The 17,532-nt window shown below is 38.7% G+C and overlaps 3 protein-coding genes across 5 annotated transcripts; 1 reads left to right on the plus strand and 2 right to left on the minus strand.

Moving 5' to 3' along the window:
- Positions 1-215: 215 nt before the first annotated feature.
- Positions 216-1,914, minus strand: LOC120767034 (caspase). The gene has a single exon (XM_040092880.1). The coding sequence runs from the start codon at positions 1,695-1,697 to the stop codon at positions 711-713; it is 987 nt and encodes a 328-aa protein (XP_039948814.1). The 5' UTR covers positions 1,698-1,914; the 3' UTR covers positions 216-710.
- A 2,964-nt stretch (positions 1,915-4,878) lies between these two features.
- On the minus strand, positions 4,879-6,526 carry LOC120779049 (luciferin sulfotransferase). The gene is made up of 3 exons (XM_040111187.1): positions 5,899-6,526; positions 5,725-5,839; positions 4,879-5,653 (listed from the first exon to the last, which is right to left on the minus strand). Exons 1-3 carry the CDS (start codon positions 6,231-6,233, stop codon positions 5,114-5,116), a joined length of 990 nt encoding a protein of 329 aa, XP_039967121.1. The 5' UTR covers positions 6,234-6,526; the 3' UTR covers positions 4,879-5,113.
- A 292-nt stretch (positions 6,527-6,818) lies between these two features.
- On the plus strand, positions 6,819-15,782 carry LOC120766885. Of its 3 annotated transcripts, XM_040092630.1 has the most exons (6): positions 6,819-6,939; positions 9,930-10,368; positions 10,443-10,591; positions 14,062-14,341; positions 15,036-15,290; positions 15,482-15,782. In XM_040092630.1, the coding sequence occupies exons 1-6, from the start codon at positions 6,908-6,910 to the stop codon at positions 15,560-15,562; spliced, it is 1,236 nt and encodes a 411-aa protein (XP_039948564.1). In that variant the 5' UTR covers positions 6,819-6,907; the 3' UTR covers positions 15,563-15,782. The 3 variants fall into 3 exon arrangements, with proteins under 3 accessions (XP_039948564.1, XP_039948563.1, XP_039948565.1); XM_040092629.1 differs by lacking the exon at positions 6,819-6,939 and having other exon boundaries at positions 8,920-10,368; XM_040092631.1 differs by lacking the exons at positions 6,819-6,939; positions 9,930-10,368; positions 10,443-10,591 and adding an exon at positions 13,797-13,834.
- The last annotated feature ends 1,750 nt before the right edge of the window (positions 15,783-17,532 follow it).

Here is a 17,532-nt window from a genome sequence, read left to right on the forward strand (position 1 = left end):
TGGAGCAGCTAACTAAGCGGTTTGATTGTTCATAAAATTCGTGATTTTTACTATTCACACAGTAGATACTTGTATTCTGTGTTTTGTTCAAATTTGGCGTCCACGACTTATTTAATTCAATATCATTGTCATCTAATTAGTTATGTTGAAATGACGGAATGCTGTATCTTCCCCTTAAAAGGCAACTACTCGAGGTCAGGGTCGTTACAAAAACATTTAAGGAATTATAAATTTGTATAAATTGTCTTTATTTATATTGGATCAATTACAAATGGCAGTATATACTATAAATATACACAGACTTTGTACATAGCGTCCAAAGGAGCTTCCTTATTTAAAAGTGGCTCCTATTTTCGAAGAGTATAAAAAACTATATTATATATTCATTAATTCTTAAAAATTAGTTTAGTGCAACAAATAGCACGATTTAAATGACATCCAAACAATTTGTCTACGGAACGGACTATTATTGATAGAAATTGACATGTTTATATCTTAGCACACACATACATACGAATGTGTTTAGTTATAATTTTTTAAGTATATAGGTATATAGAATGTCGTACAATATCTAAAATGCTTAGTGAATGAGGCTTAATTCTTGGCTGATATTAAGCAAGTAAGTCTTATACTATAATTTGAAGTTTGCACAAAACGATTTGTGGTTTCACTTGTTCAGTAATACATAAAGCATCGATAAAATGACAGGCTTATAGCAAGGCACCCTTTTCGCCGAAACGTAAAATGCGGGTTAACATTGTGGTAATGCACGGTATCTGCTTCTGTTGATGCATTTCTGGATTGTCCGGGGTGCACGACTCAAAATCAACCGCAACTCTTTGGCATACAAAAGTCAACAATGTTAGCATATCCAAACGTTTACCATTGGCTGCCAACTCGGCGCAAAGTGATTGCATAAACCAAGAGCCGCGTGTAGTATTGCGCCATGAATAAAATCCCGGTATGGTGGAGTAGGCAATCAAGAAATCGGCATGCAAAGGAATTTTGTAACTCATTGACGTCTCACCGTCTGTTTCCGTACGATTGATGCGTTTCATTGTGACACCAGGGTCAAGTCGATCACCTTGGCAAGCTTGTATGAAGAAGAGTTTCGGTTTGCCACCCAAGCTGGGGCAATGTTGTGGTGTAAAGTAAGACCAAATTTGATCTAATTTATATTGCACATCCTTTGCGTATATATAACCAAGTTCGCCGTGCGAAAGTATCGCAACCAAAATGCAATCATTATCCCTATGATCTTGTTGGGAAGCCCATTCTATATGTTGTTTCAACTGTTTGAGGCTGCAATCTTTAAACACTTTCACATCAAAATCTAATTGTTTAAGAACTCGTGCTAAATTTTCACAATCCACATTAGTGCCTGCACGCGATTTTAATGTGGGTACTTCGAAATTTTCATGATTAAATATCAACGCCATTCCACGATTTTTGTGTCGCATATTATATTCAGCTGCATGGCGATCGGTTACCATATTCGCTGTGTAACTATGATAGCTACTACCAAAACCATTTGCGAGTTGGCCTATTGCACCGCCACCAAACGTACCGCCGCTGCTACTTGCACCAGTATAGTATCCACCTGAACTACTATTTGAAGAACCGGACGCTGAATTTAGCGAACCGAAGGCGTCTATTAAGTCGTTTGTTCGACCAACTTGATCCTCTGAAACGCTCATTGTTGTTTTTGTTATTGTTCGTAAAATTTGTAGATGTTTCAAAAAAAATTTGTTGGAACCCTTTAAGGAGATGAGTCACTATATTTCTATGTATATGCACACACTTTGTTTTAGTTTGAAATGAAATATTAATAAAACTTTACGTCCGCTCGTTTGCGTTGCTTGTTGTATTTTGATGCTTTTTGTATGCGCGTTCTTTTATTCAAACGCTTGCATCTTTTCTTTTGTTTGCAAATTTAATGCAATTGTCAAATGGTGATAAGCAGGGTTGTATTTGTGCTTCAAGTGAATTGATGTTGTATCGAAATCACAGTATTCGGTAGAATAAACCGAATTTTTGCTTTCGACTATACAGATGAGTTACAGCATATGTATATGCTGCAAACACGAGAACTAGTCAAACTTGAACAGCGAGTCAGTATTATCGAAACTCCAAAGATTACAAAAAATAACCTGGAAACTAACACATATAGCTAGTATTCATAAGCCTTAAGCGTATGAAAGGGATACATGCCCACACGTGCTCATAGAAACTTTAACCGAAAATCTGGCAGCGCTAAATAATAAATTTGAGAGTTTTGGAACTTAGTTTAAGGGGAGTGCTTTTATTTTTTTTTTAATTTGTTTTGAATACATAATTTAAAAATATTCTCCACAACTAACATTTTCTCAGTCGGTGCCCCAAATATGTAACTTCAAAACTACTGACTACATATGTAAATATTATTTCTATATATAATTTCAGGGGTAACTTTGGTGAGTTTTTTTTTAATTTTTTAATGTTTTCAATTTACCATAACAAATTAAACGGCTTTTGAACCGAAAGAGAAATATTTAATTATGAAACTTTTTTTTAACTATTTAATAATTAGAAAAATTATAAAAGTTAACGCTGCTTCCTCCTTAAATATTCGCTGCCTAATTCTTTACACCCAACAACAATACAAACGAGTGGGGTTTTATGTGAGAGGAGAAATTAACACAGCAAATGTGTGAAGTCATCTCAGTAACCAACACGAGTTTATCGATGGAACTGTATAGATTACTGCCCAAATGTCTCTGATACTCATGTTGATAAGAATTGATTGTCGCAAGCCTTCTAAAAAAATTTATCCATACATTTTCTGAGAAATGGATTACATTTGATTGCTATTCAAGTGGTTCGGAGAATTTTTATCTTAACAATGGAGGCAGACAGTCTATAAACTGCTAAATTGATCGATACTATGGTTATTAAAAGAAACCCCCGAAAACAATCCTACGAATATTTATACTATCGCAACACGCTTCAAAGAGCATATAAACATTCTTCAAAAATTAAAATTTTAGAAACTTTAGAAATAGGAAGAAATGCTCTTCTCATGAACCATACCCAGTACCATTTTGGCTTACGCCACTTAATTTAACCGGGTAACTTATCCGACAAAAGAGATGTCGAATCAAAATTTAATAAAAATACTTCTTCTTTATAACGTCTAAAATATTTGGCTCAAAAATAAGGAAAGCATGTTTTTAATGCTCTACGAAGAAATATTTCTTTCCTTGAGTTTTTTTCTTGCCCCGGACTTCCGACTACCTGGCCACTGCTGTTTCTTCCAAGCTAAGATCACAGTAATTGAAGAAGTCTTCTTGTTCTGAAAACAGTGTCCTCATAACAAGAAATATGTATATGTACACATTGAAAGCTTTACTAAGTGGGCGTTTCCATTAAGAAGAGCTTTGATGTTCATTAAGGTCTACTCCAGAACCGGAAAGGAAGGTTCGGTCCGGCCAGTGTCCGCTTATGAGAGCTGTAACTGTATATTATAGTCTCGCTAAAGTATTTTCGTGTATCATCGAAGATAGTGAAATAATGCCTTGATCTCTTGGTAGAACTAACATCATATTTCACGCTAAACCTGCAATGGGTTCCAGGGCATGCTGATATCCCTGGTAACAGTGAAGCATATGATACAATTAGACTCCGATAAAAAGGAAGTATATAAAGGGTTTGTCCGGCAAGTAATAGAACTTAGTCGATTTATCTGGGCTGTAGGGCGGCTGCGAAAGCGTTGGGTGCCGGCCTTAGCTATGTAGATATTTACAAGAAAGGCGGTGTGAGACGCGGTGTTGTCGATTGCAACTTCCAATCAGCTGCGATGTCTTGTCGGACCCAATTAACCCTTCGTTTGAGTCTCTTGAGGACTTCACGTAAAACTTGGCGTTGACGGCTTGTCCAGGAGGAACAAATTCATGGTAGGCGATGCCTTTGATGTCAAAAAAGACAGTGAGCATCGTTTTTACTTTGGATTTGCTCATGCTTCCGGTCTTCATCAGCGTCATCTTCCCGGTCCTCCAAAAATACCCGGTACACCGAAACACACCACTTCTTGCCAAAGCAACATGCTGACTATTTAAATTCAAAAGGAATGAGAAAAAAACTCTGATAGGAGTGCTAACAAGTCATTGTCTTAGTGGCAGGCATGCAAACAGAATGGAAGTACCAAGCCATGACTATTGTAGAAACTGCCAAGAGTGTGAGATTAATTAAGGCTTGGTATAGAAAAAGATTCACAAGTTTCAGTCAAGGGTTTCTTGACGATGTCTCGGAAGTTGCAGAAATAAAACTTTTTGTATTGATGAACTTTATCAGGAACACCGACTTTTTACTGTGTAAAATTTTTTATGAAATAATATATTCTCCATTATAATCCAGTACCTTTTGCCATTTTTCGGCCAGGAGATTGACTTCACGCTTTTTGCAGTCAAAAAACTGGTCCAAAGGAGCTTAGACGTCCTGATTTGAGATGAAGGTTCAAGGTCAACCAAAAAATGTTGCAGAGAACCGAACAAGTAACAGTCAGAAGGTGCCAAGTATGAATGTTTCACGCAATGCGTTGAGCTGATCACAATAAACTTCAAAATTAATCGTGGGGCAATCTATTAAGTTGCATCGACCAACCACATCACCTTCAAGACACCTTCCAGGATGTGGTGCATTCTCATGATCGAAATTGCCGGAACGAAATTTTGTCAACCAATTTAGGCATTGGTTGATGTCTTGGCCATCTTCGTACACCTCACAAAATGTTCTCCTTGCTTGAACTGCATTTTTACACTTTTGATAATAAAACAGTAAAATATGCCGAAAATCGTGTTTTCAAATTACTTCGTGGGACACCAAACAATAGCTTCAATAAGATCAGTTGTTGTCTTCAACCAAATGAACGACCCAATATATTCAAAATCGATCTTATATCCATGGCAACAAAACCACTTCAAATCAATGTAATGAATTCCTTAAATTATTTTTCATGTTTCGATTCCAAAGTCAAGATATTTCCCTAATTTACGTACCCTTATATACAGTTATAAACAATATTTACGAACTTACAAAAAAATATAAAAACATATTTTATCAATGAAATTCGAATGAACTACTCGTATTCGAAAACAAGTCCACTTCCTGCGGAGTTTCGCTCGATCCATTCGTCGAAGCGTTTTGATAAGTCCGCTGTTAAATAATTCCGCCAATCACCTATTTTGCCCTTTCGTATGAATTTACTTTCGACGCTGCTTTTATCGATGTTATTGTTTCGACCATCGTCGACATTATTCAACAAGGGCTCCAAATTCACTGCAGGGTTCGCCTGCATTTTGTCAAATTTCAAGTGCTCACAAATGCGCGCTAAGTCCTCGTCGGTGAGTTGATAGTTCACATTGAGAAATTTAGCACAACGACGTACGATTTTCGGCAGATCGCGTTTCATGTCTTCGTATTTCAAAAACAATATGTTCGGATCATTGTGACGCTGCCAGAAAGGCAAAACGTGATTCCAGTAAGAGCCCATGGGCGAGCGTTCATCCAGGAAAAGCTCGAGAAAGTCTTCGAAGGAACCTTTGAGGCCATGCACCAACTTACAGTAGTGATAGAAAGAGACGCAGAGGTCTTTGGGATTGCGCGCGGTGTATATAATCTAAAATAAATAGAGTGAAGATTATGTGCACAAAATTATTGGGTTAAATGAGTTCAAATCGGTCTAATTACTTTGGGTTTCACAGTATCGAAGCCGCGCGGCAGCAAGTCCCACGTAAGATGTGAACGTCCAAATCGTGGACGTGGCATATTGCGCACGACATCAACGGTGTTGCCAATCGAGTTTCTACATACGTTATGCCGTGTTAGTGAAAAGTACAAGCATTAACCTTTGATACGACTTACGTCACCCACTCATGATGATCCTCACTGAAAAGCACCGACAACTCAATTAATGGCGAACGCAGCTGTTGCATCTGTTTGGCGCCTTCGAAATCCAGTTTATTGCCCAGCAGCCAAATCATCTCCTGCGCCCAAGTGGAACCCGTACGCGGATAAGAGATCAACCACACATCATCCTCGTAGATGGGCAATTCGCGTATGGACTCCGCAATGCTCGTGAACTTGCGCGGCACCACCACATGCCCGGGCAGCACCTCAATGAAACACTCCTTCTTGGGGAAGAGCGCATCAATGCGCACGGCTATGTCTTTATCTAATTCTTTAAATGTCAGCTGCATTTTGTGTGTCTGTGGTCGCAAGTCTCAGGTCGGGGCGACTGTTTCACATCCGTTTATGTTGAGGTCTCGCGAAAAACTGTTGCGCTTGTTGCACGTAGCGTTACTTCAAGGTGGTAGAAATTGCGTTGCTAACTTGCTGCTATGCAGCAGTTCAGTAGGTGGCAGGACGTGATGCATGCGGCTCAAGTATCACTTTATATGTGAAAATCCATGGAAGTGACAGTGAAAGCCAAAAACTGTTTGCAAAGCATTTGCTTTGCGTCCCCAGCGTGTGTGGCTTTTTTGATACAAATTTTCATAGATACGCTGGAGGCGACTGCATTTGGACTCATGAGAAACCGGTTCAAGTGCAAGCGACCATAAAATATATATACACATGTATATATTATATATACATACATATATATACTATATGTAATCATTTGTGCATGTAAGTTGCCAACGGAAGCTTTGAACTCCTCCCACCGGTTGTCGTAAAAAACGGTACTTTTCGTAAAAACAGCACATCTAATTTATAGTTATAGATATCAAGTCAGGCTGGCTTTCATAGCTAGCCGATTGAGTTAATTGTATAACTACAACAGAGCAAGTTTCAAACTGTGGCCGCTCGAAATGAAAATCTAAATAAAGTTGTTTTTAACAAGAGACCCCTGGAAGGAAAGGCGAATTCAATTATGAGTTATTTGCTGACAACTTTGACTTTGTGGTAAGTTTATCTTTCATTTTCGACTGACAACATCAAGACTGATGCCATGAAAGTAAAGTTACTACTATTTTTTTTTTTTTGTTTTGAGTGTCGATTCTCTTTTCACGCGTGTTTTCCAAGATTTGGTGCATGTTGAATATCTGGTCAGTTGTTGATTTGCCAAGTCTAAAGCCACACTGATAAGGTCCAATCAGTTTGTTGACGGTGGGCTTTAATCTTTCACACAATCTGCTCGACAGAACCTTATATGCGATGTTTAGAAGACTTATCCCACGGTAGTTGGCGCAAATTGTGGGTTCTTCCTTTTTGTGGAGTAAAGAGCACACTTAAATTCCAATCGATGGGCATGCTTTTGTCCGACCATATTTTATAAAGAAGCTGATGCAGCCTCCTTATCAGTTCTTCGCCGCCGTGTTTGAATAGCTCGACCATCGGCCCCCGCTGCTTTGTTGTTCTTCAGACGGGTAATTGCTACTCGACCTTCTTCATGGTCGGGCAATGGAACGTCTGCTCCATTGTCATCGATTGGGGTATCAGGTTCGCATTCTCCTGGCGTTATACTTTCACTGCCATTCAGCAGGCTGGAGAAGTGCGCCCTCCATAATTTTAGTATGCTTTGGGAATCGGTTACTAGATCATCTCTGGGAGTACTACAAGAGTATGCTCCGGTTTTGAAAACTTCTGTTAGTCGCATCATCTTTTTGTAGAATTTTCCCGTATTTCGCCAGTTGGTTGGTTCTTTTGCATTTTCCGAAAATCAATGGTTTCGGTGGCAGCTGTACGTAAGGAGTTTGAAATACCGTCCTACAGCTCCCTTATACCGAGTTGTTGACGAGTGCTCTCACAGAGAACAGGAGTGCAAGTCGAGTAAGAAATCGTTCGCCTGTCTGTTTGTCTTTTTAGGTACTTACAGGTTATAATTAATATGGATTTTTTCAATAAGCTCAATTTCAAAGTTCGAATGCAAATCTTACGATTTTAGAGACAAATTTCGGAACACGAAGTCATTACTCTTTTCTTTATGGCTCAATCTCTCGCCAAATTTGGTTTGGTTCAATGCCGAGCAAAGTGCTGACAAATTTAATCATCTTAAGGAAAAGAATCAGAAATACTTGGATCCCACTCTAGAGCTCTTTTAAATTGTCTCTATGGCCTACTAAAGGCAAAGGCTTGGGATGGGTATTTATAATACTCTTCTTGCTCGATAATTATTATGCTCGCAAGAGATGTATTTGCTGGCCAGCTTATAGGGGACTAAGATATTCAAGAAGTTTCAGTCTACCGCTTTGCCTTTTTAGTATAGTTTTTAGCGGATAGATTATTATCATATTACCTTTATGTTGTACCCAAGACTATACAAAATATCTCATAAATTGATTAAGGTAAACATTTTGAGACTGAAAACGCTACACATAACTCACTTTACCCTCTGGCTCCTCGTATTTTTAAACTACCTCTCGTATTGATGACAGTCATGAGATGTAAATAATGCTAGAAATTTTTGGGATTTTTATGATATTTTTTATATATCTTTGAAATATTTTTTATCATTTTCCATTTATACCCACAACAATTTGTATGTATGTATGCGCGTAACCGAAAAGTAGGTAAACGATTCGCATAAATTCTTATTTTTAAATGCTTTGGTTGTAGGGAGCATACGAAAACTAAGAGTGTGGCCAAATCTGTAGCCCAAAATCGACTCAAAGGCTAAACGAAAACTGCAAAACGCAAAGGTAAAAACATCATAAATATTTACATATAACATCAGAAATGTATATTTGTATGTGTGTAAGTGCAGGCTTGAGAAGTGCAAATTGCTAACCAGCGGTATTCTGAAGAAAGTAGGTAAACCACTATCAAAACACACAATCTGAGCCACTTGAAGCGCTGGAGTTGAGTAGTTGCGGCTCAACGAAGATATATGTATAGCGCTTACAACATTCGCACGCACACACACACAACCGGATATACGGCTAAGTTGCGGTGAAATGTTGCTCAATGCGCTGCAGCAACACTGACGTGTACCACACTCAGCCGACGTTTTGCCCTCATGGCTTCTTAAGCCACAACTTGCAGTGTTCTCAGCGCTTTGTGTTTGTCAATCATTGTGTGATTTCACTCAAGTTGCAGGCGAGCCAACAAGCACCGCGCTGAGGTGAGCGCTGAGACGACGAGCGGTGTTTTGAGTGTAGCTTGTGGACGGTAGCTCAAGAAGTGATTCATATTTACCTGTTGCGCAGTGGAAAGAAAGTTCCTTAGAAAGTATAACGTCTTCAGGCGGTGCGAGCGCGTAGCAGTAGTTTTTCTTCTTGCCAAGTAAACGGACGCTTTCGCGCATGCGCGGTGCTAACCATAATAAATACATACATACATATACCTGCTTGTTGCTTTTTATTAAGTGCTATTTTGCTTTACGGCGCTGAGATTTTGGTGCTGCAAATATTTGTAATTGTTGCGCGCAGCCGCGTTCGAACGTCTAAAATCAGTCGCGTGTAGTAAATTCCATCAAATCAATTTAGACTTTACGCCGTGCGTGCGAATTGTGAAAGTTAAACTCGACAAACAATTATGTTGCTGCTGCGAAAGGTTGTCTTCCTGTTGGCGCTGCTTTGCGTCAACTTGTCCGCCATTCACTCAGCGAATCAACAGCAAGATGATTCGAATCCACTGCTCGACATGGCTTCCATGTTCATACAGGAGGCGTTGAACAGTCAAACGGGTAATGGTGGTGGTGGTGGCGCCGGTGGCGGCGCTGGTCTTGCCGGTGTCGCCTCGCTCATTGGCAGTTTCATGAATGCGAATGCAGGCGGCGGTACGGCTGGTCAGGGTAAGGCGTCCGCAGGCGGCGCTATGCAAATACTATCCGGTATCGGCAGTTTGTTGGCTAACGCGGGACAAAATGGTGCGCGCTCTGGTGGCGGCGCAGGTAGTGGTGGTGGTTTCGATCCTGCCATCATCGGTAATGTGCTCGAAATGTTTACCAACAGCGATTCCGACGCAGATGCGGCAGGCGCTGGCGCACGCAGTAATGGTGGCGGCGATGCCGGCATTGGTTTGGATTCCATACTGCAAATTGCTTCGGTCTTCATGAATGCCAACAGCGGTGGCAGCGGCAGTGGACAGCAACAGCAGCAGCATCCGCATCATCAGCAGCGACGCTCCGCGCATGCGAATGTGAATACGCGCGAGAATGAAGTTGAGGACTCGGAGGATAATGGTGGTTTCATGAGCCTGCTGCCGTTGGTTATGCAGGCTGTAAGCTCGTTTGCCGGTCCTGAGGGACAACAGACCCAGGAGAAACACAAAGGTCACGCATGGGTGTTGCCGCCCTTCTTGGAGCACTTGCACGTCGTGTGGGACCACTTCTCGAATTCAGAACTTGCCGATGCACTGTACGAAAAGTCGGGTGTGAATAAGATATTGAAGGTAGAATCATGGCTTTAATTTATAGCATGTGGGGCTCTTTTTCAAACTCGCTTTATGTTTTTGTCATTCAATAGGGATTCAAGGGACGTGACGGCAAGTTGGATTATGACAAACTCTTCGATTCGCTGAACAATCAATCGTTCCGCAGACGTTGGATCAAATCGGCGACGCTCTATCTGGCCGATTGGACGAGTTATTTGGCAAATCCAGAAGTCTATCTCAAGTAAGTGTTTCTTAATATGCCCAATAGCTCAGAAAATCTCATTACACCACCATTTGGACCACTTTGCTTTGCATATAGGTGTAATTACAAGAAATTACAGTTATCACAGCTGATTATTAAACGAGTAAACAAATACGCACATTCCAGTTGAGCGCTTGCGTGTGAGCGCACTTCTATTTTCGGCCTACAATTCGCTCATTCTCTCGACTTTGAGTATGAGCAAAAAGAAAAACAACACAAGAAGAACAAAAACATAGCGCTTTCCGCAAACACCTTTCTTTTTTTCATTCTAGTCACTTAAGTAGTTACGATTTTCTCCACACCGGTTTCTACACATTTTTTTGGTCTCCTTGACTTTGGCGCGTAGTCTTGCTCGCACAAAGATTTGCTGTCACTAAAGTGTTGACCCACTTTCTGTCATTCGATTGTGACTTGTGTGTGTTTTTTTTTTATACAAGAACCGGTGCGTTAATAGCAGGTTCCCTCGATTGTCATGCACGGTATCGTGCAACTCCTCCCACCCCACCTGATTAACGTACTACCTCGTCTTCATCGTCGTGACTTACTTTGTCATCGAAGGCGTTAACACCTCGGCGGTGCTTGCGTCGCACACGATTTACTCATTTTATTTAAACACGTTACAGTTATTCAGTCAGCGTCTTATTCTAAATACTAAAAACTATAATAATTTCCGTTTATCACGACTCGTTTTGTGCCCTATTTGGCGAATTTATTAAAGCGCGAAATGAGGTCGGACACAATGGGTTCCGATGAAGTTTCTTTGTGGAAGAATTCTTTGTGAATCTTATAAGTTTGTATCTAACCGATACAAGCGTTCTCTAATTATAACATTTAAATTGTATTCGAATTAAGAATTTTTCGTTTTTTGTTGGGAATTTAAAGGTATTACATATTTGCTAATACTTATTTAATTGCCAGCTGTTATAACAACATAAAATCTTCCCAAAAAGGCTTAATGATCCGGTAAAGAATGTTAGAAATGCAGATTACGACAGTTTCGTAACGTTAGTTGTTAGTAGTTTGTTAGACAGCAACTAATTTAGATCGTGACGTCATAAACGAAAGCAGGAGAAATGTCGTTGTCAAATATTACTGTAAAATTTGACAGTTTACGATTGTCTAATAACTCCTTACAGTATTAACAAAAGTGAAAATATACGTGTTTTAGTTAAATCCTAAACTGAGAACTTGGACGAAGGAAAAAAACTGAAAATTGGATTTTTGGCAGAAATTTTTTCAAATAAATCATAATTTCAGTGAAAATTTCGTGCATTTTTTTTTAATAGTTGTAATTGAAGAAAAATCCTTGTCCAAGTCTTTAAGAATTGTATCTCAAAGACCGGTGTAAAATTTCATAAAGTTCGGTTGAGAAGTTCTCAAAAACACAGTTTCAAGAGAGACGTGTTGAAAGACGACGCACTTAGCCTAGCTAGCCTAGAGCGCACAAGTTCTCAAGGCTGTATCTTCGAAACTGTTACCCGGACTTGAAAATTTGGAACAATATTCTAGAAGTGTTGTAGAATTTAATAAGGCAATAAAAAAAATTGATTTTTTTGAAACCCGTAAGCCCATGTAACGCCCTAAAATTTTCTCAAGCATTACTTATCAGAATATATTACTTTTTAGTCAATTTATAAGTTTAGTAATTTTTTATGCAAACGTCAGGCTTGTATCGATTTGGAAGTTATTTAAGAAGACCTGTATGCTATATATACATACATATATATAATATTGAGGTTTCGTATAAGGCAGCTAAGCCTTATCTGACTGGTAGATGATGGCCATGAAAATCTGGATTTTTGACTGGAAATTAGTTACTAATCTATTTTAGGTCACATATGAATTGAAATCCATATACTCTAAATGTACCCAGATAAGATTGCCTATCGAGGTTTTATAATCTCAAAACTAATTAATATTAATAATGATTTAATGATGTTTAAATTTGTGAGCATGTCAAAATAGAAGATTGACTGAAGCTTTTTAAACGTTGATTAATGCATCAGCTATGTTGTGCCTTATCGAGAAAGCCTCCATTGAAGCGATTCTTATCAATCATTTAATATAAAATTTTTTCATGACATTTAGTTTCATCGAAACTCAATTTCATTTCAATATCTTAAATATTAACCGGTTTAAAAGCAACCGAAGCCAGGTAGATCCTCATAATCGGTTATGAGTGCTAGAGATAGTGGATTTAAATTTCGAATAGAATTGACACACCTCAGAACCATTATTTATTCAACGTTTAACATTTTTAGATACCATATATCTTCAGTGAAGCCTGAGTTGTTTATTGCAAAATAAAAAAATCAGTGGAATTCATAAAATTTATTGTTTACGAAGTAGGCGTTATTAAGAACCGACTGCTACCGAATGAAGCATCAAAACTATGTACGAAATTTGGTTAAAATTGGTTGAGTGGTTTTTGGAATAGGAAATGTTATCAAAAATTTGGCGATGATTTTTCGAATCAGTTAACAATTTTAATTTTTTCTACAAACTTGAGTTTTGAATTTTTTCGAATAACGCTGTTTTGTGAGAGCTTTCGACTTCCAGCCAATCGTCAAGTATTACGAAAAGGAATTTATCTTGATACCTTGCCATCCTGTTCATTTTGAAACATCTCTGCAAACCACCTGTCGGTTAAATAACCGGTTAACTACCCAACAGTGCTAACAGATATTTCTACTAAAGCTTCTATGAGTTTCTTAAAGCCTAATTGGCGATTCTAGCCGAAACTTTTATGAACAACCGTTACGGAAAAATAATATCTGCAATTAAAATACTTTGTTTTTGTGATCTTATTTTGTTTTCGGGTAAATTGGCAGAAACTTCGAGTATTAAGTTATTAAAATAAAATAACGTAAAGTCAAATAATAATAATTAAAAAGTAAAATATTTACAACAACAAAGGAAACAAAACAAACAAAAATATTTACAACAACAACGAAGAGTCGCCTCAATGACCAAACAACTCATCATTAACTCTTATTTTCTGTCTTTTAATTTCACCTTTGAATCAAAGTAAGCAACACTTTCTAGCGGCTTCTATAAATAAATAATTTGAAGAAAAACACAAAATAACTTTTTGGTAGAATGCGCGCAGCTGGAATTAAGAAAAACACACAAAAAATGTGGTAATTTACAGCTGACTTTCACTTTGGCTGCGGGCAGACCGCGTAACTTCCCTTCAATGTTTACGTTCACCTTTGTAAATATGTATAAAAGCACACATATGTGTATAATGATGTACATATGTATGTATATAGTTGAGTATGTACTTGAGCGCAGTAATATCTATTTGGCTTACTCACATTCATGCCATATTTACATACCTACAGACATTTCCACGGCAGAAATTGAAACTTTTTTATTTTCTTTTGATTTTTTTATACTTTTTTACTATCCTCTAATTATATTGTCTTTTCCTTTATTTCACCACGCAGATACATTCAGACGGCGCAACTGATGTTCAACGGTTTTCTCAAGTCTCAAGGTTATCCAAAGAGCACCTACTTCGATCCCAGCCGCGCCAGCGAGACCATCTCAAATCTGTGCGATCATGTGGCCAAGCAACATCTCAATGTGAAGATCGACTCGCGCCAATATGTCAAACCGGCTGTCGGCTATGCCAGAGAATTGCTGAAATTGGGTCAAGCACGAGGTCTGCTGCAGTTCAATGCTACCGAATTGAGTGACAAACTAACCGATACGCTCAATTTGGAGGTGAGTAGGCGAGCGAATAAATGAGGTTATGCTAATTGCGGTAGAAATTCTTGAATAATGACTAGTGAGATGAGTGAGAGCTTATAAAAGTGCCAAAAATACGTGAGAGCTTTGAGTAAAATAAAGAAATCATAGAAGGAAGGGAAGAAATTAAAATTACTTTTCAATACTCAGGACTATATTTATGCCACGGACAAGCACGAAGTTGGTAACACGCAGCAGAACACACAACGAATACACTAAAAGTGTATATATATATATAATGATTGGTGTCACGAGCTGAGTCGATTTAGCCTTGTCCACCAGTCTGTGCGACTATCCGTCTGCATATACAATGTACGCGAATTAGATTTTCAGTTTTTGAGATATCGACCTAAAATGTTTCCCACATCTTATTTTCCACAAGATGCTGCTCATTTCTCGGAACCGCCGAGCTCTTGAATGGAAAACTTTTTTTGACCTGAATTATTGTCAAAAGCAAGGGTACAATCTCCGTACAAATTGTTCCGGACGGGCCACTATAGCATGCATGTAGTTGCCATACAAAATGGCCCATCAAAATCAAGAAACTTTTTTATATCTGAAGGGATCTCTTATTTAAAAATTTCTTCGATATTAGTATTTTATATTTTTTGTTGAATTAGAACTTTCGAAGAAAAAAGTCCAAAATATAACCCTTCTGCATTCCTTACAGGTCATCGAGCCGGTGCTAAAAGTACATCGTGCCTACAGATTTATCTCGAAATCTCCACAATGCGATCGCTATGTGCTCTGTGAATTGAATTCGCCCGAAGAAAGTGCGGCTGGCAATGCGCGTGGCCTAATTTCTGGTGTGAGTCCGAAAATCGTGAAGATCGGCAGCATGGGAGCGGCCATATTCATTAGCACCGAAACTGGCACACCGTTCTGGACATTGTTTGGCGTCATAAATGCGCCCTACAACTGTGAGGTAAGTCTTATTCATTAGCACGTTGCCTGCTAAGTCAGAACTCTGCACAATTTATACGGAGTCAGTAGATATATGCGAGTATGTGACACAGTTTGGATTTCATTTTAACAAGTTGATCGAACCAATTTGATAATAAATTCAATTAGTATGCTACCTGCAACATTTTATTCTTTTCTGCTCACTCTTTGTAGGTCAAATATCCAGTCGATTGTAGTGGTTTCCACGAGGGCGAGGCCAAAGTGACCACGGAGTATGTGCACAATGAGTTGTGAGCGCGCGGTGCTTGTGGGCAGAATTAGTATTGATCGTTTAAGCACAACAGCAATACGAACGAAAAACAAAAACAACAAGCTGTGGATGTGATGTTGATCTACAAGGCGGCGATCGTTAAGCGAAAAGATCGCGGCTGTTTATTTTAAATTAAGTTTAGTTAGTTGTTAGTTGTACGTACTTAATAAATAAAATTTAGCCGTTATTAAAGTAATTAATAAATATGAAAAACATATGAAAAAATTACTACTTCATGGGGCTTTGAAACCCCTTTTTGTGTTGATGGATTGATTACGACATGCTGAGTTATTAATAAAGTACCGTTATTGATGTTGTAGCAGCATGTAAGTACCTCTAACAGTTGGTTATAAATCCTTGTTCGCTCCGATTGCGTAGTGTGCGCGATAAGTGCGTAAGCGTCAAGATTTTACTATTTTAATACGTCACGGTCCACAAATAAGTACAAAGAACTTTGAGTTTCATTAAGTGCGTAGATACTTATTACTCATTACTATGTTTATTAGTACTTAAATCAACTTCGACTGTCTAGTAATCTTTCTTAAAAAGATTTCAGATAACAGGTAATTAGGTGGTCTGATAAAAGTTGAGTGGTCATATGTTATAAAAAATTTATTTGTTGGGAAGAAGAAGTGGAAATACACATGAACTTTAAAGACGATAATGAACTATTTATAACAAAATCATCTAGGCAAGAAGAAAGGCTGACTGAGTTCCAATTTGTTCGCTTTATATCGGTATAATTATAATTTCACACAAAAAGTATCAACAGAAAATATGTGGAATACCTAGGGCTTCATCTTGGCAGAAAGCTTTCAAGCAGGCCATATATTGAGGAGAGATTAAGGAAGGCATCGGTTGCCTTATGGTATTTTGTTGTACAGGAGCTATAGGGAAAAGATGCAGACTTTTACCGAAGATGGAGTTTTGGTTCTACGAAATCGTAGTCAAGTTAATAATGTTCTATGGTGTGTTCTTGCTTAGAAGTTTGAAGTTGTCCAAAGTGTCGCTCTCATTGTCATCTTTAGCGTACTGCGGTCTACACCAGCAATTGCACTCAATGTCATTTTAAACATGGCACGCGTGTACATTGTCGACAGGCGTGTTACTCCAAAGTGTGTTCTGAGGCTCAGGGAAGCTGGACATGCCGAGATTCTCTCCTCGTTCAACTGAATTTTTGAAAATTTTTATCACTGCGTCGCAGAGACCACTTGTTTCGGCTTTTTCTCTACCCAAATACCATCGAGGAATATGTGTATATGTGAAGCTTTTCACGGACGGGTTGAAGTTAGTAGTGAAGGTTGCAGAGGGAGTTTTCTATAAAGAGCTCTCCGTCATTCTTAGTTTTAGACTACCGGAACACTGTAGTGTTCTTCAAGCAGAAGTGGCTATGTTGCATCTTCATTGGGACCTTGCCTTTCAGCATTGAGCCAATGGACCTGGGGCGCTTAGCAGGCCCTGATCAACAACCAGCGCTTGTGCGACCTCGAGATAATTCAGGCCTAGAGAAGAACGCAGGAGGGCTACTGAACTACTAACCTTTATCACAATTCATCTTGCCGCTGTAGGGGCTCTTACTGGACACTGTCCAATAGGCGTTTAGCAGGCAATTATAAGACTAATTGTAAGAGTTTTATGAAACTCAGCCACTTCCATCTCCATTGTCCAGCTTTGTAAGACTTATCTTCGGCGAACTAGAAGACATAGCCGAAACTGAAGTTAGCCTGCTCAGCAAATTTGTAATAGGCTCAAACCCTTTGTCGAGTTGTAAGGGCCTTTGGATCTATTATATAGGAGTTTGAGGTATCGCAACTGACCGGCGTTTTAAGCTATCCTTTAGAATTTCTATTCTGATGGAATTGAAACTTGACATATATCGTCTGCATGGACATATATGTAGATATGTATATAAAACTATAATTAACATGATAAATTTTAGATGTTACAAACAACC

Source organism: Bactrocera tryoni, chromosome 1 (assembly GCF_016617805.1).
Source record: "Bactrocera tryoni isolate S06 chromosome 1, CSIRO_BtryS06_freeze2, whole genome shotgun sequence".
NCBI lineage: Eukaryota > Metazoa > Arthropoda > Insecta > Diptera > Tephritidae > Bactrocera > Bactrocera tryoni.